Below are 27,991 nucleotides of genomic sequence, written 5' to 3' on the forward strand. Positions count from 1 at the left end.
AAATTTATAAAAGCCAAGAGGAGAACGAAAATGCTTTCAAAAATAAAATGAAAAGAAAATACTTTTAAAAGAGACAAACTAAACTATTTTAATATAAATATTAATCAAAAAATTACCAGAGATAACGAATAAAGAAGAAATTTGCTCAAGCTGCCTGGAAATTAGGGAATAATGCCTTCGAGTGACCAAAACGCTTACTAATTCAGATCTATTTTTGTATGCTCATTCACCAAAGTGAAATGGGTATATTGGGTTTCTCCATTGCCTGTCTTGTTGTCCGCCCCCCTGTCCCTATGACCGTCAACCATTTCGCCGCTATCAACGCTAGAGACTTGACATTGAATCTCTGGAATTAGAAAGATTCCTTTATCTTAGACATCAATTGATTGCACATAATATATATACCAAAATAATATATACCAATTGAGGATGTGGCAAATCGGAAAATGAACCTGGGCCTTGAATGGGTACTCTGCAGTCGGTAACGCCCATGCTTCAAAGTTTAAGTTCTCAGCATTAAATAAAATTAGTTCCATAAATCTTCCTTTGCATATAGAGACAAACACTTGGCTAACTTATCATAATTTCTTTAAGTTTTATTAAAAAAAAAAAAATAAAAACACTTAAACTAATTGCTTAAAATACATATCAAATTAAATGGATTTATTTATACGTAATTACTTGTAATTGTAAGTATTTTTCGTTTTTTTTTTTTTTTAATATTCATTTTTTTTGCGTGTTTCTTTTTTCAATTTGAATTTGTTTATGCACTTTTACTTTGTTTTGCTTTGCTTGTTACATCTTTACACTTAATTATTAGATTTTAATTCGATTTAAGTTACAATTGTTTGTTGTTGCTTAACGTTACGTTACATTACGTGACGTGACGATGCGTGCGACGATACGTTACATCTCCGCTCGTCTGGTGCTGCCCAATGATCTCTGCTGCCTGATGATGTATGCATGTATGTATGTATGTATAAATTTTTTAGTCTGTCTTCTTTTTGCTTAAAAACGGTTTAAGTATTGCTTTGATTCTTGATTTAAATATTTGGTTTGATTTGTTTAAGTGACGGAACGGGCGCTAGGCGCAGGCGTCCAGCTGACAGCCGCAATTGGCGCAAGAGCTGCGGCGTCCTTTACGTCATGCGCGAGGAGCCGACTAAACCGAACCAGCAGCCTCAGCCGATGCGCGCCGCCGCCGCCAGATGGCGTCTGTGTGTGCGGAGGGTGCCATCACTTGTGCAATTAATTTACTCGGTTATCGGTTTCTATTTTTTCCCTATTAGTATCGGTTATCGGCTAACATAATTTGCATATTGTTTATGTATCGTATGTTTGCGTGTAAATATGTACGTTTGGCTATGTATGTGCTTGAAGGATATGTGATGCATATTGTTGAAAACTAGTCTTATTAATTTTTGTATTTTAACTATTGCTAGAGCTGAGCTGGGGTTAGGATAAGGGGCAGGGGAGGGCGTGGAGCCACGCCAGATCGATCGAAAACGCCACTGAGTAGCTAGCTACATCTGTATTTCTATCTCTTTCTCTTCTTCTATCTCTCACTCTCACTCATTCGCTTTCTTTTTTCTCTCTTTATCTCGCTCACGCACGCCGCGTCTAACTAATTTCTATTTAGTGGGTATAAAGCGCGCCTTGACCGCCTGACCCATGGGCAGATGAAGGTGCTGCTGCTGCTGTTGCTGCTGCTGCTGTTGTTGTTGCTGTTGCTGCTGCTGTTGTTGCTGCTGCTGCTGCTGTTGCATATGCTGATTGATCTGCTGGTGTATGGAAAGGCCGCTGGCACTGCTGATGATGTGCTGGCTATGCAACGGCTCATTGATCTCTATTTTAATTGCCGTGGCTGCCAGTGAGGTCTTATTCTTGTTTTTGGGCGGTCTGCCACCTGCAAAAGAAAAATAAATTAATATTTTCGTATGCATTAAATATAGCTAAGTAAATTCATTTAAATTAATAGTGACGTTGTCAATTGGAGACCTAAACAGACATGCCCCGCATTTACAGGGTATTTAAATGTCGTCTGATTTACTACACTAAGTGCACTTACGCTGCCCTGTCGTGTGCTGCAGCGATAGGGGCTGTCCGATCATCGCCAGCGGCTGCTGGGGCGACTGCAGCGTGATCGTCTTCTTGGAGCGCTTCGGCGGCGGCAGCTCGTGATGCGAATGATTGGTGAGCAAGTGTTTCGATAGATGCTGGCGCACCGCAAAGGATTCGGCACAATTGGCCACCGGGCAGTTCAGGTAGCGACCCTCCACATGGCGTTGCACATGCTTCTTGAGCAACGACTCCTGGTTAAAGCTGCTGGGGCATATATCGCACTTGAACTTGAACTCGTCGTGCATCTTCAGATGCTGATCCAAATGCGACTGCTGCAGAAATTTCTCATCGCACTTGCTGCACTCATAGGGAAAGGCCAAGCCATGCGTCTTCATGTGCGTATGCAGCTGCGACTGCAGCTTGAAGTTCTTCTCCGGACACCGCGGACAATAGTAGCCGGTGACGCCGGCGTGCGCCTGCAGATGCTGGTTCAGTGAGGTGACCTGCGTGAACTTCTTGCTGCACACGTTGCAGCAGTACTGCTGCACTTTGTGATGCGACTTCATGTGATTGTTCAGATTGGTCACCTGCCAGGGTAAACGACCAAAGCAAATAGGTTAATGACTATGAATTATAGATTAGCCGGGCTACTCACCTGCGCAAAGCTGCGTCCACACTCCGGCTCATTGCACACAAAGGGACGCTCCCCGGTGTGGAGGCGTCGATGATTATTAAGATTTGTGATTTGAGTGAAGGTCTTGCCGCAGTCCACGCACTGATACGGCCGATCATTTGTGTGTATGCGTTCGTGATTGCGCAAATTTGCGGCTTGCGTGAAGCCTGCAGAGGTTGAGAGTGTGTGTGTGTGAGAGAGAGAGCGAGAGAGAGAAAGACAAAAAGACCGAGAAAGAGAGAAGATGCAGAGATTATATGTAGCTGTTCTTCAATCAATACTATATAGAAGTTAAATCAAGATATAATACAATATATATAACACTAAAATTAAAAAAAAAAAAAAAAAAAAACATTTTAGCCCGATTCCCACTTTCATTAAGATAGAACTTATTTTAAAGCTTATAACATTTTATTTATTTACATATTTATTTTAAAAAAGAACAACAACAAAATGTATGTGTGTAAATATTCTTATCGGCACAGTTTTAAATATAAAACAAAAATTTTAGGATTTATATGTATGTATGTATGTGTGTATATATGTATGTCTGTATGTATATACGTATATACATATTTTATACTGCATATGTATGTATGCATACATATTTATTATATAGTTGTCTGATCAATTTGGCTTCTATATCGAATGATCACCGTATGTTTTGACTTGAATAAAGCTATGCGCTCGGCTTGAACAGGTGAACTGGGTTGTTGTTGTTATTGTTGTTGTACTCACCTTTGTGGCAGTAGCTGCACACAAATTTGCGCTCAGCCGAATGATTGCGTATGTGCGTCATGAGCGAGGATTTCCGAGAGAAGGTTTTGTTGCACAGCGGGCATGAGCCCTCCTCGTTGAATATCAGATCCACCTGCGTCAAATGAGAGCGAGAGCGGAAGCGAGACGGTTAGTGTTGAATTTGGTGTTGAGAGCTTTGAAGCTCTGCTAATTGCAGTGTCACACTCACTCACGCACAGGGACACACACGCACACACAAGCACACATGTAGCCAGAGAGGCTGAACTAACTTACGCTCAACAAGCTGTCGGTCAAAATGGCAGCGAATTAAGTTCTATGCGCAAATTTCTTGCGACTTGAGAAGTATTTGTTAATTGCAAATGTATAAATTTTTTCTAAATTGTGTATTGCCTTTTTTTTTTTTTTTTGCGTGCCACGCACACCCACACAAAAGCGTCAACTGAAAATGAATTTTTTTTCGCTTTACACAGCGCACAAAAACGTCGTGCAGTCGACGTTGGCGTCGCAGTTGCTTCTGACGTTGCTGTCGTTGTCGTTGTTGTTGCTGCTGCTGCCGCTGCCGTCGTGAAAAGCAAAGCAAGAAAAAGGCAAGCAAACAGCGCAGATATTAATGAAAATAAAAAAAAAAAAAATAAAAAGAAAAAAAAAACAAAAAAAAAAATAAAAAGAAAAAAAAAACAAAACAAAATAAAAATAAAGGCAACACAAAAAGAAAAAAAAAAAAAAAAAAAAGAAACAGACAAGAGTCGGTGATGACGAAGTGTGCATACCCTGCATTCACACATTTGCTTCTTGAATACCAACAAAATGCCGAAATCAGCTGATTAGAAGACAGTTTATCAGAAACAACAGTAATGCATATCTACAAATATATGTTTACACAAATTAAATAACACAAAATTAATAACAATGTTCAGACAATAGATCTCCAGCACAATGTCGTCTATTGTCACTTGTTACGCCCGAATACGCAAACAGAAAATATGTAGGGCATTTTCTGTTGATGTTGTTGCTGCTGTTGCCAATATTCTCATTGCAGCGGTGTGAAAAAGAAAGGCAAGGCACAAGCAAGGCATAAAGAAGCAAGCAAGCAAAAGAAGAAGGAAACGAACTATGAATGTACATACATATGTATGTATGTACGTAAGTATATATATATATATATATATATATATATATATATATATATATATCAAAACATACATGGATGTGTATATATACATGTATACATACATATACAAGTATTCACTGCCAGTGTAATCTGCAGTGTAGGGGAAGAAAAGAAAAAAAAAAAAACAATAACAACATAGCAATGGACAAGTGCAACGCCAGGAATATTGCAGTTATTTTGTGAGTGTGTGTGCGTGCTTGTGCCGTTATTCAACACTGTTGCCACTGTGCAATTCTATTAGCGCGCGCTCTCTCCTGCACTCACTCTCGCTCATCTGTTTAAACTTACATCTTCAGAATCGTCCTGCGATTGTAGATTCTCGGAAGAACTTGATGATTGCAATTGTTGTTGTGGTTGTTGCTGCTGTTGTTGTTGCTGTTGTTGTTGCTGTTGTTGCTGCTGCTGTTGCTGCTGTTGTTGCTGTTGCTGTTGCTGCAGCTGCAGCACAGCAGCTACAGCGCTGCCGTTTGTCAGCTGTGCCGCCACCGTGTCGCTCTCGCTAGCTACTGTTGATGCGGCAGCAGCAGCGGCTACTGCAGCGGCCGCTACAGAAGCGGCTGCGCCGTCCTGCACTCGCACCGCTTGATGGAAGTTCGAATTGTTTGTCAACTGTTCTGAGCAGCGCACGCACGTGGGTATGCTATAGCCGGGCACTTGGAATAACTGTAATTAGAGCGAAGAGAAACAGAAATAAAGAAGAGATCATTAGAAATGAGACTCCAATTGGCGTGTTTGAAAAGCAAAAAAGAAAGTGTGTTGGTAAAAAAACAAAAAAGAAAAAATCTTAAAAAAATATGATACATAATAAAGCTTGATTTTTTTTTTGAGGCAGACTCCACTGCTTCCCCTCCATCGTCATCTCCTAATAATAACAACCAAGGAGCTCTCGCACTCAGATGTGCATACATACATACTACATACACACATACTATTACATATGTATTTATATATTATTATATACACACACACGTGCGCCCAGAAATGCCAGCACCAAACAATAATAACAACACATACATACATACACACATACATACACTGACGACAGCGTTGGTTTGTTGTTTTCATTTCATGTTTTTTTTCCGACTACAGCGTTGTTATTCTTTCGTTTTTGTTTTGTTTTGCTGTGAACGGCACAGTGGCGTCGTTGCACGGGGTATCACCAACGTGACGTCAGAAAGCTACGCTTACAGCAACAATTGTTGCTACCGATCATAAATTTGTATGTGTATGTATGCAAGCATTTCTGTGTAAATGTGCGCATATGCACATTGCTTTGTACCGCACCTTAAAGCTGGGCTTTGTCTGTAATGTGGACGAACATCTGCACCTGAACGACGAACTTGTACCCCTTGCAGCGTACGCCGCTGTAATCTTGGCGGAATTTTTGTCATTTTGTTTTATTTCATATTATTTCGTTTTGTGCTCTTGTTGAAAAGGAGTCGAATGAAAAGCTGCGCACAAACGAAATGTAAAAATATATATTTTTTTCAATATACATACATATGTACAAATATATGTATATATTTATATGTACAATTTTTTTTATATGTTTTGTTTTATTTAATTTTTATTTTATTTTCAAGTTGGCGGCTTCAGCAACTTTGGCTGAGTTGGCTAAAAATAAACGACCGCAATAGATGAGGGCAGAGCGGGCAGGGAGGTAACAAAGCACACGCACACATATGCTCTATATACAGGCATAGATACATTTAGGTATGTGAGTGTGTGTGTGTATGTGTTTGTATGCGTGTGCGCGAGCTAAACTTTTGCCTTTAGGGTCGCGCCGTGTTCTGCGCGCGCTTTTCAACCCCCACCCAATTGCCGACGATGGTGCAGCAGAAGCAGCACCAGCGCTAACAGCAACAAAATGAAGCGGCAGCGGCAGTGGCAGCACCAGTGCAAAATCCGCGCACAAATTCAATTTTTATCGTGTCGCCCCCCCCCCCCCCCCTACTGCACAAAACAAAAAGAGACAAAAAATCAATAGAAATAACAAACTACACACATATAAAAAGTGCGTTGCTTGTTGCGCCCGCTAACTAAATATACACACATGCATACGTATGCCTGTGCATGTGCATGTGTATGTGTGAATTTATTAGTTACGCTTTGAACTCTTTCTTGCACTTACCGTTGCTGTCTGAAAACACAGCCTACAAATGGTGTCCATGGCTCTGCTCCAGTTTGGCGGTAGGGGCAGGGGCAGGACAACGTGCTCGCTGCGTCTTGCGGTATTGTTATTGTTTCTTCTGCTGCTGATGCGGCGTCTGCTGCTGTTTCTGTTGTTTTTGTTTGACGAAGCGCATGTAGCGGCAAGGGGAGTGGGATCGGCTAACTTTACCGGTTAGCATTTACACGCATCCGAAAAGCTTTAATTACCTTGTGTTCTTTTTTTAACCGATGCAATAACAACACAGTGTAACACATATACACGCACACACACACACAAGTTAGCGCACGCACACAGAGACAGCGATCTGCGTTTGTTTAGTTCTTGTTCTTGCTGTTGTTTATGTTTGCCACTTGCACTCGCTTGCGATGTTTTTGTTGCTTAATTTCTATGCAGTTTTTTTCTCCTTTTTATTTTGGCGTAGGGTTAAAATTGCACTTTACTTTTTTTCTTTTTTTTTCATTTACCATTCACACGACGAAGGTTTTTCGTCCGTCGTCGTCGGTCGCGAGCGAACGAGCGTTTTTGGGGCCCCCGATGTTATTGTTTAGTTGTGTGTGTACGCTTGAGAAAAAAAAAAATGAAGCCAGTCGACACTATAGCTGCACTGCTTTGACACACTGCGCAACGCTATAGACAAACAAGCTGTCATCTCTGTTCACAGAACGAATAAAAAGATATTTCTAGTTAGCCAACACTGGATTCAAGTGTTGTACAATTTGAGCGCGGTATTTGAAACTTGAAACAAGTAAAATTTAATTAAACGAATATAGAAATAAAATCGCTAACAAACATACAATTTGGTGTTTAAATAGAAATAACGACAAATCAATTTAAATGCAATAAACGAACGACCAAAAGAACACATTAAATGCTAAAAATGCTAACGGAAACATAAAACGAGCTCGATTATCAATCCATATGGCTATTTCTTGTGGTGTAAGCGTTGTCCAACCAGTGGAAGCAATCTGTTCTTCATGGCTAAACTCCTCGCCCAACAAATTATTATTGCTACTAAAATCGGGAAGATCCATGCTGACTGCATTGGAAACCGACGCAGTAGCCGTCGAAGCAGCAGCACCCAAAGCACTTTCAACAAAGTTTACGTCCAGCCTGCGATTAGTGGTGCCGCTGCTGAGCATATCGAGACTGCCCTTGCGCTTGCGATCTGAATTCTGGTTCATCACTTGGCCCTCTGTTATAGTCGTGATTGGCAAATTGACAGTCAAATAGTTATTAAACGGCTGATTGCCTCCCAGCGAGCTGTTCTCCATTTGCCGCAAAATACCCGAAAAGGAGCGCGACCGGGCGTGACTGCGCCTACGCAGCAAATGCGGTGAGAGCGTCGACTTAAGAATATGTCGGCTATTGAGCTTCCGGACGGGTACGTTGCGTTTACGCCGCCAAATGGTATTGACAAAAGCAAATTCCAGCATGCTCCCGAATATGAAGATCGTGCACCCCAGAAACCAAACCTCCGACACTTTTATATAGCTAACCTTCGGCAAGGTTTTGCCTGTATGCCAACGCAAGAGTTCAAAAAATTGAAGATAATTAATAAATTATTAAATTACGTCACCTTGTGCCGAGGCCAGTGTTATGAATGTCAACATGGTACTGGTGCCCAGGGTAATGCGAGGTGGCGCCTGATCCGCTTGCAGCCAGAAAGATACCCACGAAATAGCCACAATCAGCATCGAGGGCAAAAAGTAGTCCATCAAGTAGAAGCCCACCACGCGCGTCAGGTGCACCGTGAAGCTCAGCGAGCTATAATTGCCGGCAAAAGCGCCGTGACGCAAGTCGCTCAAGTCTGCATTAATCACCGTCTCATTGGACCAGGAGCGCTGCAGGAGGAATTCGGTTAAGTGCAATGCCGGGTCGTATGTAATGGGCCGCCTTTGTTCCCAATGCAGCACCAGCTCTGATGTGTTATACATCCAGCTTTCTAGGACTGTGGAGCAGTACTGCTCATCGAATGGAAATTTCTTGAGATTTAGCCAGCAATAGAGTGTGGCCTTGATGCGCGACGAGACAATGACAGTTCCATCCGGCGATATGGATGTCAATATATCCTTCTCCTTGGTGCCTATTATAATTGTATAGAACTTTATTATCCTAAAAAAAATTAGTAAGCAGAGATTGAATGACTTGCCCAAAATACTGGAGTCACGCTCGTTGGCCAGAAATATGTGTGGCAGCCAGATGTTGTCGCGCAACTGCTGCTCCCCCAAAATGGGCTGTAAGCGTTTGGGTGCCACGTGGCGGAAATTTAGACGGGGATCCAAGTAGCGCATTTGCAGCAACGCAAATATTTTGAACTGCAAATCGTGTGCCTCCAAATTCTGCACAAAATAGATATAAGCGCGCATATACACATCCACCGGCAGACGTGCCCCATCTTCTGTGTAAGTAACGGGACGCTCCAGGCGATCATAACGACAGCCATGTGTTAGGCGATCGAGCAACTGCGTCTGCGATAAGTTGTCACCATTTGCCAGCGATGGGCAGTCGTCGTCGATGGCGCTTAGAGCGAGGCGCATACAGTTGAACAATATGGAAATAATAATTGACAAATACATGGCGACAATCCACTGAATACAACAATTTCGAATAAAATGAGTTGGCAAAAAGTTGCCTCAATAACGGTTAACACTAGTGGTGCGAACAGCTCTTTGATTTGCAGAAAATAGCGCCAAAGCTTATCGATAGCTGAGCAACGCTGTGCCGATAATGTTGGTCGTTACAGCCGTGGTGTAAAAACAGAACTATGTGCAAATGCTCGCTAGATGGCGTTCCCGAGAGTAGGTATTCACTAGATGGTGCCGAAAGCAAGCGCGTCGATAGATGGCGTCTCTCAAATTTATTTTGTGGGCGCGCAATAAATTTTGAACTTGTTTTATTATATTTTATTCGTTGTCAAGTAGAATATAATGCTTATCGAACTAGACATATTATATTATGATATCCTGGTATGTATGTAAAAACCTTTGATGAATTTTATCTGAATAAATTGTACATTGTTGCTCTGTAAATAAAAAAAAAAAAAAAAAAATTATTGCAAGAAAATCCGCCATGAATAAAGAAATATTTAATTCGTTGGTATCCTGCTTTAAGCTTTCATTATGCACTTTACAACTTGTCAACCGTCGGAAGAAATATGGCCAGAGCATAGAAATGTTTTTTTGCATTGTTTGCTCAACTAAGCTCCATCCCCCTCACCGCCACACCCCACCCTCTTCATGAAATGCCCTAACCCTTAACGCCCCACCCCCAACTGTTGGTTGGTTTTCTTTTTCACTCTGCTTGTCATTGGCTGCTGCGCGTTGTCATTGGTAAGAAAGCAAGTTGAGCTTATTGCCAAGAAAGTGCCCAAACCCCAACCGAATCCCTCCGCCCATCGGGCCTGCCAATCGTCGAGTGCTGCATGAATTATGAGCGTCTGCCAAGATTTATGAATACCCTCCCCCACCCCCAAAGAAAAAAAATGATAAAAATGAAGTTAGAGTGTTGTAGTCGGTCGCAATCGACTGTCTGATGCTCGTTCACATTAGTGCCACGAGTCACTTGAATAGCAGATACCCTGTTTTTTACTGCTGCTCAGGGAGTATTGCATAGTCAAGAAAAAAAGCTAAGAAAAAATAGTTGTTTTTTTTTTTTTTTCTGTCTTTTAGATACATGCATATAAGTCTTATTTTTCTTGCATAATATTTTCAATTGTCTGTGACATGACTAGCAGATACCCTGTCTCTTACTGCTGTTTAAGGATTATTGGTTTGAACTTATTGTCTTTCTTCTTATACAATACCTTCAAGATTTTGTTATATGACTGGCAAAAAAAAAGCTGATGAATATGTTGTATATAACATATTTATGAGAATATATTACATTGCTCAACAAAAGAGTTTCTGTCGAAGAGCTGGAAAAAGTTACCTGTTTATAGCTAGGATATATACGAGTGCATAGAGCCCACATATCAAGAGGAAACCAAATGCATTAAACGAGCCAATATGCCCCTTTCGCTTACTGTAAAAAAATAAAACCTTTCACAAAGACCAAAGCTTCCACTCCCACTCCCACCTTCCCTCCGCCCTCTCCCACTGCCGCTGATGCAAACAAAAACCCTAAGCGAAAGCCGAAATCTGTCAGCTGTTAAGTTGCGTTGTAAATTTCCCGCAATTAGGTTGAATTTCAATTTCCCTTAATGCTGGAGGCTGGGATTGGGATTGGGACTGTGACGAGGATGGGGGCTGGGGCTGTGGCTGGGGCTGGGACTGGGTATAGCCAGCAGTCAGCTACTTATTTTGATTGCGATTATGCCACAATGATGCGATCTGCCACCGCCCCCAATTTGTGAGTTTGCTCGTAAATCAAACAAGTCGATTATTTGTTACATTTTTTCACAGTTTTCTTTTTTGTTGCATCGCTATTTATCGACGCTTTTGTTTGGGCCGCAAGCTGTACGCGAATCTGAACACTTTATGCATCACAGATGCTCTGTTCGTTCAGCACGTGAGGCATATTCGTTTTGCTTGGCATTACGAGTATATTCGCGTCTGACCACGCCCACGACCACAGGTTGAAAGGCTTTTCCACCTGGTAGTAGTGTCTTAAGAAAGAGAGAGAGAATAATGCTTAGCTAGTGTATAGAAAAGGACATCTCTGTAGCCATCGGTTATGTAAAGGATATATGGGCTATGTGTTATCGAAATATCGATATATGCAGGTGGCAGCTGGCAGTGAGTGGTGTAGTCTACTGAAAGTGAAGTCATGTAAGCAGATCCGAGAAATGTGCTTTATCTATCCTATATCCATACTCTATCTAATATCTAGATCTTTAGTTCTCGTAATCAGTATCCTTTTGCATTATATATGTATGTACATATGTTCACGCTTATAAGTATAAACTAGGGATTGCATATTTACTCCCGTGAATAGACCAATTTTGAATATCTTTCTTCTGACCACCCAAATTATATTTCATATATTAGAACTAGATATCTGGATTGCGATCGATCGCTTTGATTCGATTAAGAAGTTGTATCTAGTACATGGGCTAGTTCAAAATTCATTTACCATACATACATAAGTATATGTATATACATACATATGTATATGTGTGCATACAAAAGTGTGGAATGATTGCAATGGCTTCTGTGCGCAGGACTCTGGGTATACCCTAGTCAGGTATACCCTACCCCTCCCGCTCATAGCACTCTTATTTGATCTTGGGATTTTTTCTTTTGAGATTTTCTTTGAAATATTAGAATACTAAATACTGTATATAGTTCAAAAGTTATCCTCAATATTCCTGTTTCTATTTTGTACTTTAAAATTTGCATGTAAATTTTCTAAAATTATCTCATAAGACCTATAATTCTGATGTTCGTTTCATTTAAATAATCTAATACTCTTCCTTTGGATTTGCCCATAAGCGTCGGAATATTCTGCTCTATAGAAATCCTGGTATTGAATATTGTTTCATATGGATTTTTAGGGCGGATACTCCCTGAAAGATTGCAATAATCTGTTTCATTGTACCTTAATAATATGATATATGTGGCAAGATGATATCTTATACTTTCTTGTCAATAAGACTTTTAAATATATAGAGTATATATTCTGCTGTTCGCATTATAGGTAATAAGAAATATTAAAAAGTTTGTAGGGTATTATTCAGTCGTTTATATCCGATTGCTGTGCTCCTAGTTGTGCTCATATATATTTCGATTTTTCTATTCTTTTTTCAACTTTTTATTTTGGTTTTGGTGTGTGTGTGTGTGTGATTTTTTTTGTCTTTTTTTCCGTCTCTGATTGGCTGGCAGTGCAGTTTTTCTGCCTCAACGCTCTTTGCGGTTGCGCATGGGGGGCGTTTGGGGGCGGGGCTGTGTGTGGTGCAGCCAACTCATGCAAATTCATACATTTCAATTTTCCAAAATGAAAACATCAGCAGCAACAACAACAACAACAACTAGGAAACAAAGATTGTATACAAGACAGACATATAAATATGTTGAGTATATATTATATATGAGACAGACATACCCTACGAATGACAAGTGGCAGAACAGATATATATCTATATAAGACATGCAATACAACGATATAATCTTAGACATGTGATATATCATATCTATTTTCATATCATATCTGATAACACATGAATGATAAATAATATATATGTAATACTTTTTAAATTATATTTATTATATATATTTATAAATGGTTGAAGTTAGACTAAAGTTTCAGTTTCTTTAGCCATGCTCGATTTTATTATTAAAAGTAATACAAATATTTTTCGAATACTTACCCGAATATATATAAGTTACAAATACTTGTTATAACATTTTTTACATAATTAGAATCATATATAGAAAGAAAAATATAGACCCATAAAGAGGGAAAGAGATCAAAAAGAAAAGGAGTGGGAGCACTGATAAAGAGTGAAAAATATATCTGCCTCTGCCTCTTTCTTTATCAATTCTCTGTATCTCTCTTTTCATTTCTCTCTATCGTTTGACTTATGTGTCTTTTAGCTGTCTCTATCCCTCTTCATCTCTTTTCTATACCCCTCTTTCTCTTCCCCTCTCTCGATTTCTCTTTATCTGTTTTATGTCTTTCTCTCCTTTTCGCTTACCGTTCATGTCTCATTTTCTCTCTCACTCGCTCTCTATCCCTCTTTCTACTCACTGTGTCTCTATTACTCTCTCTATATGTGTCCCTCTCTGTGTTTTCCTTCCTCTTTCTTTATTTTTTTTCACTTCTCGCGTTGCTCTGGGATCATATAGAAATATCCCATATATCTCATATGCTTGGACTCACTCAGGTGTAGTTTTTTCTACTTCCAAAGCTGAATGGGCCTAGACTTGACCATCCCATTAGGCACTGTAATGAGAGTTTCGCAAATTATAATTGAGAACTATCTTTCTATAGGCTATGCCTATCGTGAACTTCTCTTCCTCTGTGTCAATTCACCCCCAAGCTAGCTTTATTCTATATGGAGTCTATAGAGTCTAGGCAGAGGTCATGCCAAATTGCATTCATTATTTTACAGGGTATTTTCGAGCAGGTTCAATGGATTGACAATGCCAAAGCTCAGAAACGGATACGGAAGCGGGGCAGTCCAGTTGTCCGGTTGTCCAGTCGGTCAGTCGTATAGGCGTCCACTGCCACGCCCAGTCGTCGAAAAAGGAGGCGAATATCGTGCATGTTCATTAAGCGCTAACGAAATCAATGAATGGTGTAAAAATTAATATCCTGTGCATAGCAAACAGAAAAAAAAAGAAAATGAAAATGAAAATCGAAAAAAAATGAGAGAAGGAGAAAAATCGCGGGCAATTCTTATGCCAAGTGCAGCTCCAACAGGCATGGCGGGTGGTTGGGGCTTGTCAAGGGGCCTGAGCGGGAGGGTGAGGGAGGGTGGGGGGTGTGGCAGGAGGAGGGGGCAGCCGGCAGCCGGCAGCAGTTTTAATTTACACAAAGCGTAGTCAGGCGTGTAATGCGACAAGGCTGCTCGATGGGGCGGAAGAGGGCGGGGCGGAGGCGCAGTCTTGTTGCCACGAACTGAAGTCGGGCGGGGGATGGGGGATGGGGGCGTGGCTGACTGCACGACAATTCGCGACGACAAGGACGACATTTAAAAAATGCCTTGAGGCAGGCGACGACGACGACGGCGTCAAATGATTTATGAAATTGCTTTTGCCGCTGCATACTTCAAGGAAGGAAGAGACACAAAGAGAGAGAGAGAGAGAGAGAGAGAGAGAGAGAGAGAGAGAGAGGCAGAGAGAGAGAGGCAGAGAGGGAGAAAGTGTGTGGCTGGAGGGGGATAAACCGCAAAGGGAGACGCCTGATGGAGCCGCAACTGTTGTCAATTAAGCAACAACAGAGAAATACAATCAACCAGAAACTTCATCAAAGTCGAAATATGCAAATTTTATTTCACTTTCGCTCTGCTTGCAATGGAGCTGGGGAAGGACTACAGCGGGGAAAGTAGTTAAAAGCGCATAAAAAATGTATGTAAAATGTGATATTACATTGTTGGTCTCTCTATGCGATTCTCATAGATTCAGATGGCATGAAGGTGGCATGGGAAAAGCGGATTGGAGTGAGACTGAGAGAGATGGGTAGATGGGTAGTTAGAGTCCAAGTTAGTTAGAGAAGAAGTAGACAGGGAGAGAAAGCAAGAGAGACGGAGACGGAAAGAGATATATAGAGTGAAAGAGAGAGGGGGAGAAAAATAGATAACGAAATACAGAGAAGAAAATAGAGATATAGAGAAAGAAACTGAGAGAGAAAGAAAGAACTATAGTACATCGCTAAATATACATGGAGGGAGATAGAGAGTAGAAGTAAAGTGAGAGAGAAAGAGAGAAATAGGGAGAGGAAGCGAGCAATATAGAGAAAGAAGCTGAGATGGTGAGGGAATGAAATAGTGAAAGAGGGAAGGAGAGAGAAATAGACAAAGAAATAGAAAGAGAAAAAGAGAGATATATAGCGGGATAGCGAAAGACCTACATAGATATAGAGTGAAAGATAAATATACATGGAAAGAGAGAGGAAGAGAGATAGAGACTGGGCGTAAGGTGAGAGTGGGAGAATGAAGGGAAGGAATCGATGCTGAGAGGGACGGGGAAATAAAAAGATAAGGGAAAGAGAGAAAGAGGACAAGAGAAATAAAGAGAGAAATGCGGGGTCAAAATGCGAGAGAAAAAGATAGTAAGAGATAGGATTTAAGAAAGGAAAACAAATAAGTATATACCTACATACGAATATACATAGTATATACAGGTCTCTCTCTCTGTCTTTCTCTCTGTCTCTCTCTCTCTCTCTCTCTCTATAGAGAATAGTAGAGAAAAAGAGAGGCAGATAATCTAGTGCCTACATAAAGAGATAGGCAGAGGGAAGCAAGGAAACGAGAAGGAGAGAGGGAAAGAGCAACTCGAAAGAAGATAGCCAATGAAAGCGCTAGGAAGGAACAAACTGAGATTTGTATGTGAAGTCAGAGAAATGAAACGCATGAGATTCGAACATATTCAGTATACATGTATATATATTTGGAACTATCAATTATTATGCGCATCGGCTCGGACAACGTGAGATTGGGAGGAGCTAGTCGATCTGGGTGACGGACGCCTCATCGTTGCTGGAGCAGCGGCTGCTCTCGCCGTCCGTGCGGTACTTGATGGAGTCGATGATCTCGACGTCGATGTCCCGCTCGTGCTGCTGGCTGTTGGTCTCCAGCAGGGCGCCGGCCATGTCGCTGGAGCCTCGGCCGAGGGAATCGTCGTCGCAGAGGTCCGTGGCACAGGCCGAGGCCGACTCGGACTTGGTGTCCAGGTCGCCGCCCACGGCAGCCGCGGCCGCAAACTGGCTGTAGAGCCGCGGCAGGTGCTGCAGCATGTAGCTGGCCCCAGACTTGGACAGGTTGGCGGCAGCGGCGGCAGCTGCTGCTGCTGCGGCTGCCGCTGCTGCCGGCTGATTCTCCTTGCTCTCGCCGAGATCGTAGTACTTGGCGTAGTGCTCGAATTTGCCCAGTGGACCCACGCCCGGGCAGCTGGTGGTGCTGCTGCTGCCGCCGCCTGCACCGCCCCCTGCTCCGCCACCAATGGCGGACAAGTTGATGGCATCGTTCTGCGCTGACTTGGGTATGGGCACAGTGAAGGCGGAGCCATGGCGCTGCTTGCTCAGCAAATTGCTGTTGCTGTTGCTGTTGCTGCTGGCCAGGCCGCCGCCAGCTGTGGCTGCATCCTCGGCTGCCAGCAGAGCGCCGCTGTTGCTGTTCGAGAGCGGCGACAGGTTCTCCTTCTTGCGGTCATAAATGTGGCCGGAGACGCGCAGATCGATGAAGAAGTGCAGCGGGTCGATGCCGTAGGGCGCATAGAGCGGCGGATACCAGACGGGCGGCGGCGGCGGCAGCACCAGATCCTGTGGCGGCAGCGATGCTGCCGGCGTTGCGTTCTCCTCCAGCGCGCTGTCCACGGCGCCGCCCAGAGCGGCCTTTGTTAGCGGCTTCGTCTCCAGCTTGCTGTAGCCGTACGGCGTGGCTGTGGGCGTCGGTGTCAGTGTGGGCGTGGCCGATGTCTTGTTGGTCAGCTCGAGCGGCTTCTCAGCGGTTGCGCTAGCAGCAGTTGCTGCGGTGTTAGCAAGCTGCTGCTGCTGCTGTTGTTGCTGCTGCTGATGATGTTGGAGATGTTGCTGCTGCTGTTGCTGATGTTGCTGCTGCTGCTGCTGCTGTTGCTGTTGCTGCTTCTCCTCGGCGTCGCGCCGCTCGCGCAGCTGCTCGTAGTAAGGTCTGTGCGACCAGGAGCGTTTGCGTGAGCGTCGCACCAACGCCGCCTGCTGCTGTTGCTGCTGCTGCTGTTGCTGCTGGTGTTGCTGCTGCTGCTGCTGTTGCTGCTGCAGCTGCAATACACGCGCGGTCTCATTGTTGCGCGTCTGCACCAGCGAGCGCAGCATATCGCTGAAGAAATAGTTGTTCGGGCCAACGGGCGCCGAGTACAAATATGGGGGCGTGGCAGCCATCAAGCGGCTGACGTAGTCCTGATTGCGCAGCTCGTGAATGTTGCTCTTGCGCGGCGCCAATGGTTGCTGCTGCGGCTGCTGCTGTTGCTGCTGCAGTGACTGGGCTGCTGCTGCTACTGCTGCCTGCTGTGCCGTTGTGGGCGTGGCTGTTGCTGTGCTGTTGCTGCCGGGACTGCTAGCATTGTTGTTGTTGTTGTTGCTGGTATTATTATTAGTGTTGTTGCTGTTGCTGCTGTTGTTGCTGCTGCTGCTGTTGCTGCTGTTGGCATTGCTGCCGCTGCCGCTGCCATTGCCATCCTTCATATTTTCAATGCTGCAAGCAAACAAAAAAAAAAAAAAAAATCCAAAAAGGCGATTAGGTGTGAGTGGAACAGTCGGGCATAGCCGAGCGCAAAATACTCTATGCATCTATGCATCAAATGATGATAGCTTAGACTACATTTTTTTATCCAAGAATGAAGTTTACTTAGTCAGGAATGAATTGCTGTTGCAGCTGGGCGAATGATATATAATATTAACAAGTAAGAAGGCTCCAGTCGAGACTGCTCGACTAGGAGATACCCTGAACCCTCCAAGCTGATATTCTAATCATTCTGGACTTCTTTTATGCACACATACATACACATATAAGCACACACTATGTCTCCAGGTCTAAAAGTGCTCAAATTAGGCTGAAAAAACAATGTCAATGTTTCGATTATTTTCGATAAAAAAGTTATCGGATGAGTTCTCGAAAAAATATGATAAACCTTTACTGCCTATGGTATACACGAGTATGCATGCCAAATTTCAGCTCTCTATCTCTTATATCTTCTGAGATCCTTTTGCTCAGACAGACGGACAGACAGGGCTATATCGACTCAGCTCGTCGTCCTGATCAAGAATATACTTTATGGGGTCTGCGATGATTCCTTCTGCCTGTTACATACTTTTCACAAAACCATTATACCCTGATTTCCCATTTTCAATGGGTTCAGGAAAAAATGATCTTAAAGGCTCATAAACTTCATGAGTTAAATATCCTATCATGATGCGCAATGTTTGTATATGTGTGTGCGTAGTCATATGTATGTGCCTGGATCTAGAGACTCTGGAGCTTCTACAAATACATATATGTTCATATCAATGGAATATTAATATGGATGCCAACTATTTCTATTAGGACTGGCTGAGATTCTCTGGCTGAATCTTAAGTTTGAATCGCATTAAAAGAGATTAAGCTTTGTATTAAGAATCACATATAATAAATAAAGCTTTTGTCAATTTTAAATTTAACGTTCATCAATCTAAGTTTCTCTTCGGCAATCGAGAACTTTTGGCTATTGAAGAATAGTAATATTAATATAAAAGTAAAGAATCGCTAAGTATAAATTATCATAGAGTTTTCGTTATTAATTTTTAGCTAGAGCTGGATTAAGCTGCCCCTAAAGATAGCAGTAAACTTATTAATATAATATAACAACTTTTACAAAAAAAAACTTTATCGGCTTCATTTAGTAGATCTTAAGTCAACGTCAAATCTCAATTGCCTTCAACTTAAAGGCTTTATGACGTTTGCTGAGAATTTCTTGGATTCGTACTCCCTCTACATCAGCAAGTATTTAATATAATTGAAAAAGATGTTTGCTCGTAGCATTTGCATCGTCTTAAGCTGTTTTCAAGTTTCGTCCAGTCTCTCTCCCTCTCTCCCCCCCCCCCCCCCCTCTCACTCTCTTTGTCTCTGCTGTTGACTTTTGAATAAGACGTTGTTCAAGATTTATGTCCATATTTGCATTGTCTTCGTTAACGTCTTCACTGCGTCGACTGTGTCCTGTGGCACGCCCATCTGCTGCAACAGCCACTCAGCCCCCTCCCCCCACCACGACCTCGGCCACAGTTGTGTACCTTTTATTGCGGCTTGCAGTTGAGTCGGGGCTGCTCTTCATTTTCCATTTAATGGCAATTAAAAATGATTTCCCATTCGGCCAACTGTGAGCGTCTGTGTGTGCCTAGGAAAAGCCGTTTGAAAAACAACGAATTAAAGGACAACTCGGATTCTAGATCTAGTTCCAGTTGGACTCGTGTCTCCTTTAATATACTAGGGTCATTATACTCTGACAGCTTCCTTTTTGTCTTTATCCTTTCAATCATATTTTCGTTTTCAAAATAATATTTAAAATTTCATTTAGCAATAACATCAACATTAACATTAACATTTACAGTTAACAGCCGTTTACTGTCCCTATTTGACGGATCCCTCTGACAGACCTATATCTTGTGACATTGGAAGCGCCAGTCCAGCTAATCTTTACCATGCAAAAGTGTACGCCACACGAGCGCTCCAAGGCTACAATAATCTTACATTATTATTCAGCTCCAATGATATAACTGTTTATGTTCAACCTAAACACTTTTTCCTTTATTGACAAAAATATTGATATACAGTGGACCCTCGGTTGATGAACATTCCAAATAATGCCAAAAATTTCTATTTGGGGCTCACACTACTTCGTTGTTTTATACAGACAGAAATTATGCATACATTAAATGTTTACAAATTTGTTCTTGGTCGTCATGCGAAATAATGTTCGATAAGCGAAGTTTATGTTCCCCAAAAAATGTGTTCGGTATGCGAAATGTTCGTTATCCGAGACGTTTTTAAGCCAAGGATCCACTTATAAATTTCTGTTAAAATATCATTTACATTTTTATACCCTGAACCCATTTTCAATGGGAAATCAGGGTATAATGGTTTTGTGAAAAGTATGTAACGGGCAGAAGGAGGCGTGGCAAACCCCACAAAGTATATATATTTTTGATCAGGGCGACGAGCTGAGTTGATTTGGCCCTGTCCGTCTGTCCGTCTTTCCGTATGAGTGCGTCGATCTCAGAAGTTATAAGAGCTAGAGAGCTGAAATTTGGCATGCATACTCGTGTATACCATACGCAGTACGAGTTTGCTTTATTTTTTCGATAAATCATACGATAACTTCTTTTATCGAGAATGGTCGAAAATTTGATTTTGGTTGATTTTGATTTGGTTTTTGACCTGGAGTCTTCAAATTTGCTTTGTATATAAAGTTAATCGATACAAAGATTTTGTAATTTACAGATTTTGAATAACACGCCCCCTTCGCCCCCAATTTGTAAAAAACGCATTTTAAGTACTAGAGACTTGTGCTTTGGAATGTACACACATATTCACCATATGATTGCGCTCTAAAAGTCATTAGGATCATATGTCGACAAAACAAATTATTCAACAAATAAATTCTCATTTTATTGCCCACACTGCAGTGCAGCCGCTGCTTACTGCGCAGTTAGCAGAGAGCAGGCTTATAAGTGCAAGTGTATGTATGTGTGCATAAAAGAAGTGCAGAATGATTAGAATATCAGCTTGGAGGGTTCAGGGTATCTCCTAGTCGAGCAGTCTCGACTGGAGCCTTCTTACTTGTCTTAAATGTTAAAGTCCCATTAACTTCCCTTTTAAATATAATTACAGGAACACATGTTAAAATATCGTGAACATTTTTATTTATGTTAAGATCATATCAACATTTCTGTTTATGTAAACGGTGTGCTAGCATTCCTGTCTCCCAAGTTACCAGAAAACTGCCTTATTTCTTTGAATATGCAATATAAACAGCATCAATTTCCCATATATGTATGTTTCACATATCTCTTGATTTTCAATTCTTCTCTGTTGATTTTTCAAGTCCCATTAACAGCATCAATTTCACAGCCGCTTAACAGTTGAGCTCAATTGTTCTACAGCTGGAGCAAATCTCACTAATCTGCTATGATGCACATATGTGCTGATATTCTGTGTGAAATAGAAGCCCCACACATGCACACCCAGACACGCACACAGGTAGAGTGTGAGATTCATAGAGAGAGAGACAGATATATAACTCTCTCTCTCTCTCTCTCTCTTTCTCTTTAGACTGTGGATTACAGCATTTGCTGCACGTGTTTTCTGTGGCGCACTTTTACCAATTTGCATAGAAAAACAAGCGGCATAAAAACACTTCAATACACACGCACACACACACACACATACATATGCACACCCACTTGCGCTTAGTCTGTTAATAAGCTTACACGACGCGCCAAATTCCAGAAAATTAAATGTTTCAATGGTTGTCACACACACACACACAGAGACAGTCGCACCCCAACTTGCCACACACACACACACACACACACACACACACACATACACACAGAGAGGAAAACAAACTCAATTGTTTTGTTCGCCTGCCAAACTGTTGAGGCACTTGTCGCACCGCGCCTGTTGATGTGCCAGCCACACGCTTGCCTCTGCCTGTATCCTGTTCTTGTCAATTCTAAGCCCCCCACCCACCCCCCATCCCCCTTGCCATTCCCACCCCCAATCACATCCACTCATCGTGTTGCTCTTTCATTTTCGCATCAGAAAACAACAAAAAAAAGGAGCAAAAGTTTTGTTGCTGCTGTCGCGTCTGTTGCTTTGCCAACTCGTTGTTGTTGTTGTTGTTGTTGCTGCTGTCGCTTCCTCTTTCTTTTAATAAAACATTTTTTATTGTTTTTTCATTTGGCTGTAAAAATATATAAAAGTTTTCAACTGTCGCTTGGCGATTTGCATTTTTTTGGCAGCGCTGCCGAAGGCGCCGCATTTCGGACCAAGTTGAAATTAGATTATGCTAATTAAGGCGTGGGTGGCCACGCCCCACATCCCACTCCTTCCCAACTCCCCTACTCCTTCCGCTGAAGCACTGATTGATGCGGCAGAGCTTTAATTGGCCGCGTCTCGCCCTGCTGCTGCTGCTGCTGCCTCTGTTCCTGCCTCTGTCACTGCTGCTGCTGCTGCTGGCCGAGCAGCATTTTAATATTCAATCAGCAGCTGGCGGCAACTTTTTTATGGCCACGTCAACAAACTTGGCCAAGCGAGCGCGCCAGTTAAGTCTGCAGCTGAGATTAATGCCCAGCTGGCAAAAGTGCAACAGCAGCAGGAGCCGCAGGAGCAGCAGGAGCAGCAGCAGCATCTTTGAGTTCTGTTTGTGTTGCGGCAAACAAAAATAAAACTTTTGCATAGTTGCGTAGCCACAATTAAAGCGAGCAGCAACTGTTGCTGTTGTTGCTGTTGCTGCTGCTGCTCGACGCCAACAACTATTGCTGCTGCCGCTTGTTGTTGCTGCTGCCGTTGTGCTAACAGCTGCTGCTGGATTACTCTTGGAGAATCATTTTAATAGGCGGCTGAGAAACTAGTTCCATAAGGCGGAACTGATCCTATTTGTAAAAATATAGAACATAGAATATAGAATGTAGCATATAGAATATGAATATAGAATATGAATAAAGAATATGAATATAGAATATAGAATATAGAATATGAATATAGAATATAGAATATAGAATATAGAATATAGAATATAGAATATGGAATATAGAATATAGAATATAGAATATAGAATATAGAATATAGAATATAGAATATAGAATATAGAATATAGAATATAGAATATTAGAATATAGAATATAGAATATAGAATATAGAATATAGAATATAGAATATAGAATATAGAATATAGAATATAGAATATAGAATATAGAATATAGAATATGAATATAGGAATATTAAATATAGATATAGGAATATAGAATCTTAAATAGGATTATAGAACATTAAATATAGATATAGATAGAAGGAATACAGAATATAGGAATAGAAGACTATAGATAATTGTAAAGAATATATGGCTTATTAAAATATAATTATATATATATTATAATTATCGCCTTATACAATTTGAGTAAATCAAAAATCTTGGCATATACTTGAATTTAAAGTTATCACTCTGCTTTCCTCTCTCTCTCTCTCACTGTCTCTCTCCTCTCTCTCTTTCTCTCTCACTCTCTCTTTTTCTCTGCCTCACACACACAATCTTTTGCAGTTTTCACAGTTTTTGATTGATATATGCCTAAATATCGTCTACCTTGGACATAAATCAAACCAACCCCCTTTGGTGGCAACCCTCAATGAACTGCGCTTCAGCTGGGCTCACACACACACACACACACACACAGGCACACAGGCACACAGACATGCACCCACTTAAACATCACTTGAGGGAAGAAACCTTGATAACATAATTACGAGCATATCAAACATGGCTTAGCTAACCATAGCTGGTTCTCTGAGCGATGCCAGTTGGGTTGAGAGGTCAAGGCAGACCACGGGGGTTGCGTCTGAGTGCAGCGCTGCTTGAATTCAGCTCAGGGCGCTAATAACCCAGAGCCCAACTTCTACAAAATGAAACTTGTCGAGTGGCGAATCTCTCTAAGCATCAAGCTGAAAAGGTCATATTCAATCAGCTCGAAGCTTTGATGGATCACATGATAATCTATATATAAATATGGGTGTGATCTAGATGGAAATACAACCACATAGTCGAGTTTTATTAATGGAAAGATCGTTCTTTATGCTGTACAGATCAAAGAGACGCGCTAATAAGCTCAAATGATTTAGTTTTACAGTGGACCCTCGGTTAACGAACACAATTCGTTCCAGCATCTTGATCGTTCGAGGGTCCAATGTAATATTCTAGAAATGTAGGATTTTAGAAAGAGGACCTAAGTATCCAAAACTATCGAAATTACGGGGTATCTATAGATATGCCAAGTGCCCAAAGAGGCGTAGAATTGTTTCTGTATCATCGACAGGAAGTCAATAGCTACTCAATTATTGAATTCTAAACTTCTGAAATTTCAGAGGATATATAGTTATATATTACTTATATATTGCATATATAGCTTTGATCCTCAGTTGTCAATACGAATATATTCAATATATCAAGCCTAAGATACTGGATATATGTAGTGTATTACGACCTGTCCCGCCTTTAATGGGTATATGTATAAAATTGTAAATTATATTCAAATTTTCAAATGTCTATGGATGGACAGCAAGACGGATATTGCACAGAAAAAATATAATAAATTATATACATAAGCAGCGTTGCCGTTTTGGCTTATTTTCAGCCAGATCAGACTTATTCGCCAGAGCGGAAAAAATTGTAAGTCGGAAAAGCTTATTTTATTTAAAATTTTTTTTTTACTTTCTCTATTTTACCTAAAGTTTGCAAAAGTCTTTTCAAATCACGATTCAGCTTATTTTGGCCGCCTTTTCAGCTAAATCTAGCGTTATACTCTATATATATGAGTTGATAGAGGGTTTTTTGCATTCAAATTGAAAATATAGAGCATAAACTGATTTATTTATTGTAGATTAGAATTATTGTCAGATTAAAACTAACCTAAAAATTAAGCACGGGCAACTGGGGCCTACGGCTTCCCATATGAAATAGAAATATACATGGTTAAAGTGTGAGCTTCAGTTGGGACCTATTGGGTTCCACTTTGAACTGATTTAATCAACTCACCCTAAGCGCCCATAAAGCTGATCAAATAACTGCATTTCAAATTGTCTAACTGAATTGAGAAATTCATTCGGCTGGGGCCCAAAATGGGGCGTTTATAATTAAGTTTGCAGTGCTGTTGGCGTGTTTCAACTTTTGCACAGAGCGCTTGCCCCTGTCCGTTTGCTGTCCACACACACGCACACACTGTCCTTGTTGTTGTAGCTGTTGTTGCTGTTGTCGTTTGGTGTAAATGTTACAACGTTTGACTGCGAATTAAAATAATGTGCCACTTGTGGCTCCTGTGGCATGTGTGCGAGTGTGTCGCAGGACCTTAAGGACATGCCTCGCCTCTTTTTCATAGACGGGGTGGGTAGCTCTGCCCGGCACACACACACGCACGCACACCCACGCAATTTGTTGGCATTGGGCAGGTCCTGGCCATGGCCATGTGAGCCAACACATCGTTATCCTAATCGAATATGATTTGAACCCTTTTTTGCGACCAACCACAACGAAAGGATGTCTGTCTATGTGTCTGCCCGTGTGTGTGTGTGTGTGCGTGTGTGTATTCATTGCAATCCCTGTTGCTTGACTGCATTTCATGCATTGTCACGAATTATGCCCAAATAATCTTCGCATTGAGCACGTATTGTTCTCAAAGTTTGGATCGGATTTTGGCTAAGGCCCTTCGAGTTTTCGCTCTCGACAGGATTCGAGTTTGATTGGACAAGCAACTGTTAGCTAAGCTCCTAGAGTCGTCCTCCTGCTCACTAATTTGGCATTAACAGCTCTGCAATGGATAACTTGATATGAATGGATATGCATATAGGAATAGGATTAGGAGTTTGAATTGCTCCAATAGAAATCCTATAATAAAATCCTATGATAAGCTCAAAAGATATTTTCAACAGAGAAATGACTAAATTTGCATACAGAAAACCCTACTTTTCCAAGCGACTGCAGCTGAGGAGGTATATTTACGTATACAAGGTATATCTACCTTAAAAAGTAATCATGCTTCAATTAGTGTAGAGGACATACTCATCCTCTTCTCTTTTAACTCAATTAGATATACTGAAAGTTAATAATGTAGGTTAAGTAATATAAGTAAGAGGGGAACACCCTATATAAAAACCCACATGAAGATGTATATGTAAATATTATAATAATATATAGTATGTACATTCATATAATCATCCATTCTGACGCTCTGAAATAATAAGCAAAACCTATTCAACGGAAGACTCCCACAGAGTTTAAGGTATTTCCCAGTCGAGCACCGTTAAGAAGTCTTGCCCTAATCATTTCCTGACATTTGCTAATCATGAGCAGATTCTAGATTTCCAATGGCTTTCGACGTGCTCCATCAGATAACAAATCTGAAACTAGAAGCTAGAATAGCACGTCAGATGATTTGGTAAAACACAAAGATTTTGGTTATATCAAGTAATACTCCATGCTAGCGTAGAGACTAACACTCGTTAATTCCATACAATTAGTATAGTAGCCCCCAGTTTATCTGTACTTTACAGAATCTCAAATTATATGTCAAAGTGATGGAGATTTTTTTTACTATTTTGCATTTTAAGATTGGAATAACGGGCAATACGAAATCTCTAGTTTTCTGTGATGTGTAAGTGTAATACGTTCCCAAATGTATAGCCTACTTTTTTGGTTGGTAAATTCAGCTTTATCTGGCCTTTAGGAGTTGCAAGCTTCGAGGCATGAATGATGAGTTTAAGATATTTATATAAATAAGTCTTTACGATTGTCAGTTGCTATTAGATATGCCTCATTTGGTAGCTAAAAATATAATAATAATATTTAGATAAATATAAAATATTTCACAAATAATCTGTGTTTGTTCTTCTCTACTCAAAGACTCAAGCTAAGAGCTCGCCCGACGTTTATGGCCAAGATCAAGCAATTGCTAACTCAATCTTTCTAACGGACTCATCCATTATAAAAGTTATTTAAAACGATATTATATAAATGGATATATGTATATAAAGTTACATAAATGTAATATGAATACCTGTATTTATAAAAAAAAAGGATATAAAATAATAGTTTAACTGGATACGTGTAATTTCAAAAATACGAAATATAATTTTTTAAATACACTATACACATATGTGCATATTTTATATATATGTATTCACTATATATTATCATTTTGAGTATTGGGTAGATCCTTTATGAAAGATCTTCAAATCAGCTGACTAAATTATATATATGTATGAAAAATAAATAAAAATCATAAATTATATATAGCATATTTACAAGAAGTATCCATTTGAAATATAATTTTAGCTAAATTTTGCAGAATAGGTACTTATTTAATGTATTCTGTATTATATGGGAATATATGCTCTCATTGGCTGCGATTATAGTTTCGATAAATATGAAAAAAAATGTATATTTTTTTTTATTAATAATGTAATTATAAATATTTTAATAGCATTATTATAAATATTATAGATAAACTATATGCATTATATTTAAATATTTGCATACAATATTATACCAGATCTTGATGTTTATATCATGAACTATTAGCAAATTTTAAATAATTATTTATTATGAATTGTGTATGTGTTATTTGATATATTTATTTGATATACATATAAGGTATAACCCATTTTATATAGATTCTTGATTCAGTTCGACGCAAGAATAATTATTCATTTAATTACTGTTTGCAGTTAAGAACTATTCTGTAGTATTATGGCGAATTCTCGTACACTCGCATATATATCAATCGACAGACAGATCCATAGATAGTCAGATGCTGTTTGATATGTTTGATTTATAAACTATATCTTGATATTCTCACCGCTTGATCTTCGATTGCGCAAGCTTTTTATTTGTCTATAACTCACATTCACTGAACAATAAAAAAACATATATAAGTTTATTTATTATATATAATACTTGGAAAAAAATGATGTTTATTTATATATCGTATTATTATACTAAATAGTTTATTCGCGATTGTTAAGCCGACTGGGTTAAGTGTGTTGGGCGAGTTTGGTGCGCTGAACTGCCGTCGATGACAGTTAAAAATCAAATGAAATGATGGCAACCGCATGCTGCAGGCCGCACGCCGCATGCGGCAAGCATTGAGCGTGCCAGACGTTGCACGAATCCGAATCGCCTGCCACAGCAACAGCAACAGCAACAGCCACAGCCACCGAGTCCTAGTCCTAGGCCGAGCCCGAATCCGAGTCCGAGTCCAAGCGCCGAGCGCCGTGCGTCGA

The 27,991-nt window shown here is 40.7% G+C and overlaps 3 protein-coding genes and 1 long non-coding RNA gene across 9 annotated transcripts; 1 reads left to right on the top strand and 3 right to left on the bottom strand.

Moving 5' to 3' along the window:
• Window positions 1-571: 571 nt before the first annotated feature.
• On the bottom strand, window positions 572-7,426 carry LOC108618674 (uncharacterized). Of its 2 annotated transcripts, XM_018014775.2 has the most exons (6): window positions 6,796-7,426; window positions 4,953-5,327; window positions 3,473-3,605; window positions 2,717-2,901; window positions 2,069-2,648; window positions 572-1,906 (listed from the first exon to the last, which is right to left on the bottom strand). In XM_018014775.2, exons 1-6 carry the CDS (start codon window positions 6,832-6,834, stop codon window positions 1,632-1,634), a joined length of 1,587 nt encoding a protein of 528 aa, XP_017870264.1. In that variant the 5' UTR covers window positions 6,835-7,426; the 3' UTR covers window positions 572-1,631. The 2 variants fall into 2 exon arrangements, with proteins under 2 accessions (XP_017870264.1, XP_017870265.1); XM_018014776.2 differs by lacking the exons at window positions 4,953-5,327; window positions 6,796-7,426 and adding an exon at window positions 3,767-3,926.
• Window positions 5,322-9,450, top strand: LOC149268080 (uncharacterized). The gene is made up of 2 exons (XR_016271206.1): window positions 5,322-6,132; window positions 6,248-9,450. It is a non-coding gene; the product is annotated as an uncharacterized LOC149268080 (long non-coding RNA).
• LOC108618673 (pH-sensitive chloride channel 2) lies at window positions 7,566-9,783 on the bottom strand. Its single transcript, XM_018014774.2, has 3 exons — window positions 8,987-9,783; window positions 8,414-8,920; window positions 7,566-8,350 (listed from the first exon to the last, which is right to left on the bottom strand). Exons 1-3 carry the CDS (start codon window positions 9,411-9,413, stop codon window positions 7,668-7,670), a joined length of 1,617 nt encoding a protein of 538 aa, XP_017870263.1. The 5' UTR covers window positions 9,414-9,783; the 3' UTR covers window positions 7,566-7,667.
• Window positions 9,784-14,745: 4,962 nt separating this feature from the next.
• On the bottom strand, window positions 14,746-27,966 carry LOC108620354 (uncharacterized). 5 transcript variants are annotated; one of them, XM_089475160.1, is made up of 2 exons: window positions 27,476-27,966; window positions 14,746-17,665 (listed from the first exon to the last, which is right to left on the bottom strand). In XM_089475160.1, exons 1-2 carry the CDS (start codon window positions 27,481-27,483, stop codon window positions 15,940-15,942), a joined length of 1,734 nt encoding a protein of 577 aa, XP_089331286.1. In that variant the 5' UTR covers window positions 27,484-27,966; the 3' UTR covers window positions 14,746-15,939. The 5 variants fall into 5 exon arrangements, with proteins under 5 accessions (XP_089331286.1, XP_089331287.1, XP_089331289.1 ...); XM_089475161.1 differs by having other exon boundaries at window positions 27,568-27,962; XM_089475163.1 differs by having other exon boundaries at window positions 27,428-27,559.
• Window positions 27,967-27,991: the final 25 nt, after the last annotated feature.

This window comes from Drosophila arizonae, chromosome X, assembly GCF_054131065.1.
Source record: "Drosophila arizonae isolate 15081-1271.41 chromosome X, UAZ_ARI_1.0, whole genome shotgun sequence".
Lineage (NCBI taxonomy): Eukaryota > Metazoa > Arthropoda > Insecta > Diptera > Drosophilidae > Drosophila > Drosophila arizonae.

Coding starts and splice junctions, on each gene's coding strand:
- LOC108618674 (XM_018014775.2), bottom strand. CDS start 6,834: ATGGACACCATTTGTAGGCTGTGTTTTCAGACAGCAACG. Junction 5,328..6,795: donor TGTGTTTTCAGACAGCAACG/GTAAGTGCAAGA, acceptor CTCTAATTACAG/TTATTCCAAGTGCCCGGCTA. Junction 3,606..4,952: donor CGCAGGACGATTCTGAAGAT/GTAAGTTTAAAC, acceptor CATTTGACGCAG/GTGGATCTGATATTCAACGA.
- LOC108618673 (XM_018014774.2), bottom strand. CDS start 9,413: ATGTATTTGTCAATTATTATTTCCATATTGTTCAACTGTATGCGCCTC. Junction 8,921..8,986: donor GCGTGACTCCAGTATTTTGG/GCAAGTCATTCA, acceptor CAATTATAATAG/GCACCAAGGAGAAGGATATA. Junction 8,351..8,413: donor AACACTGGCCTCGGCACAAG/GTGACGTAATTT, acceptor GTTGGCATACAG/GCAAAACCTTGCCGAAGGTT.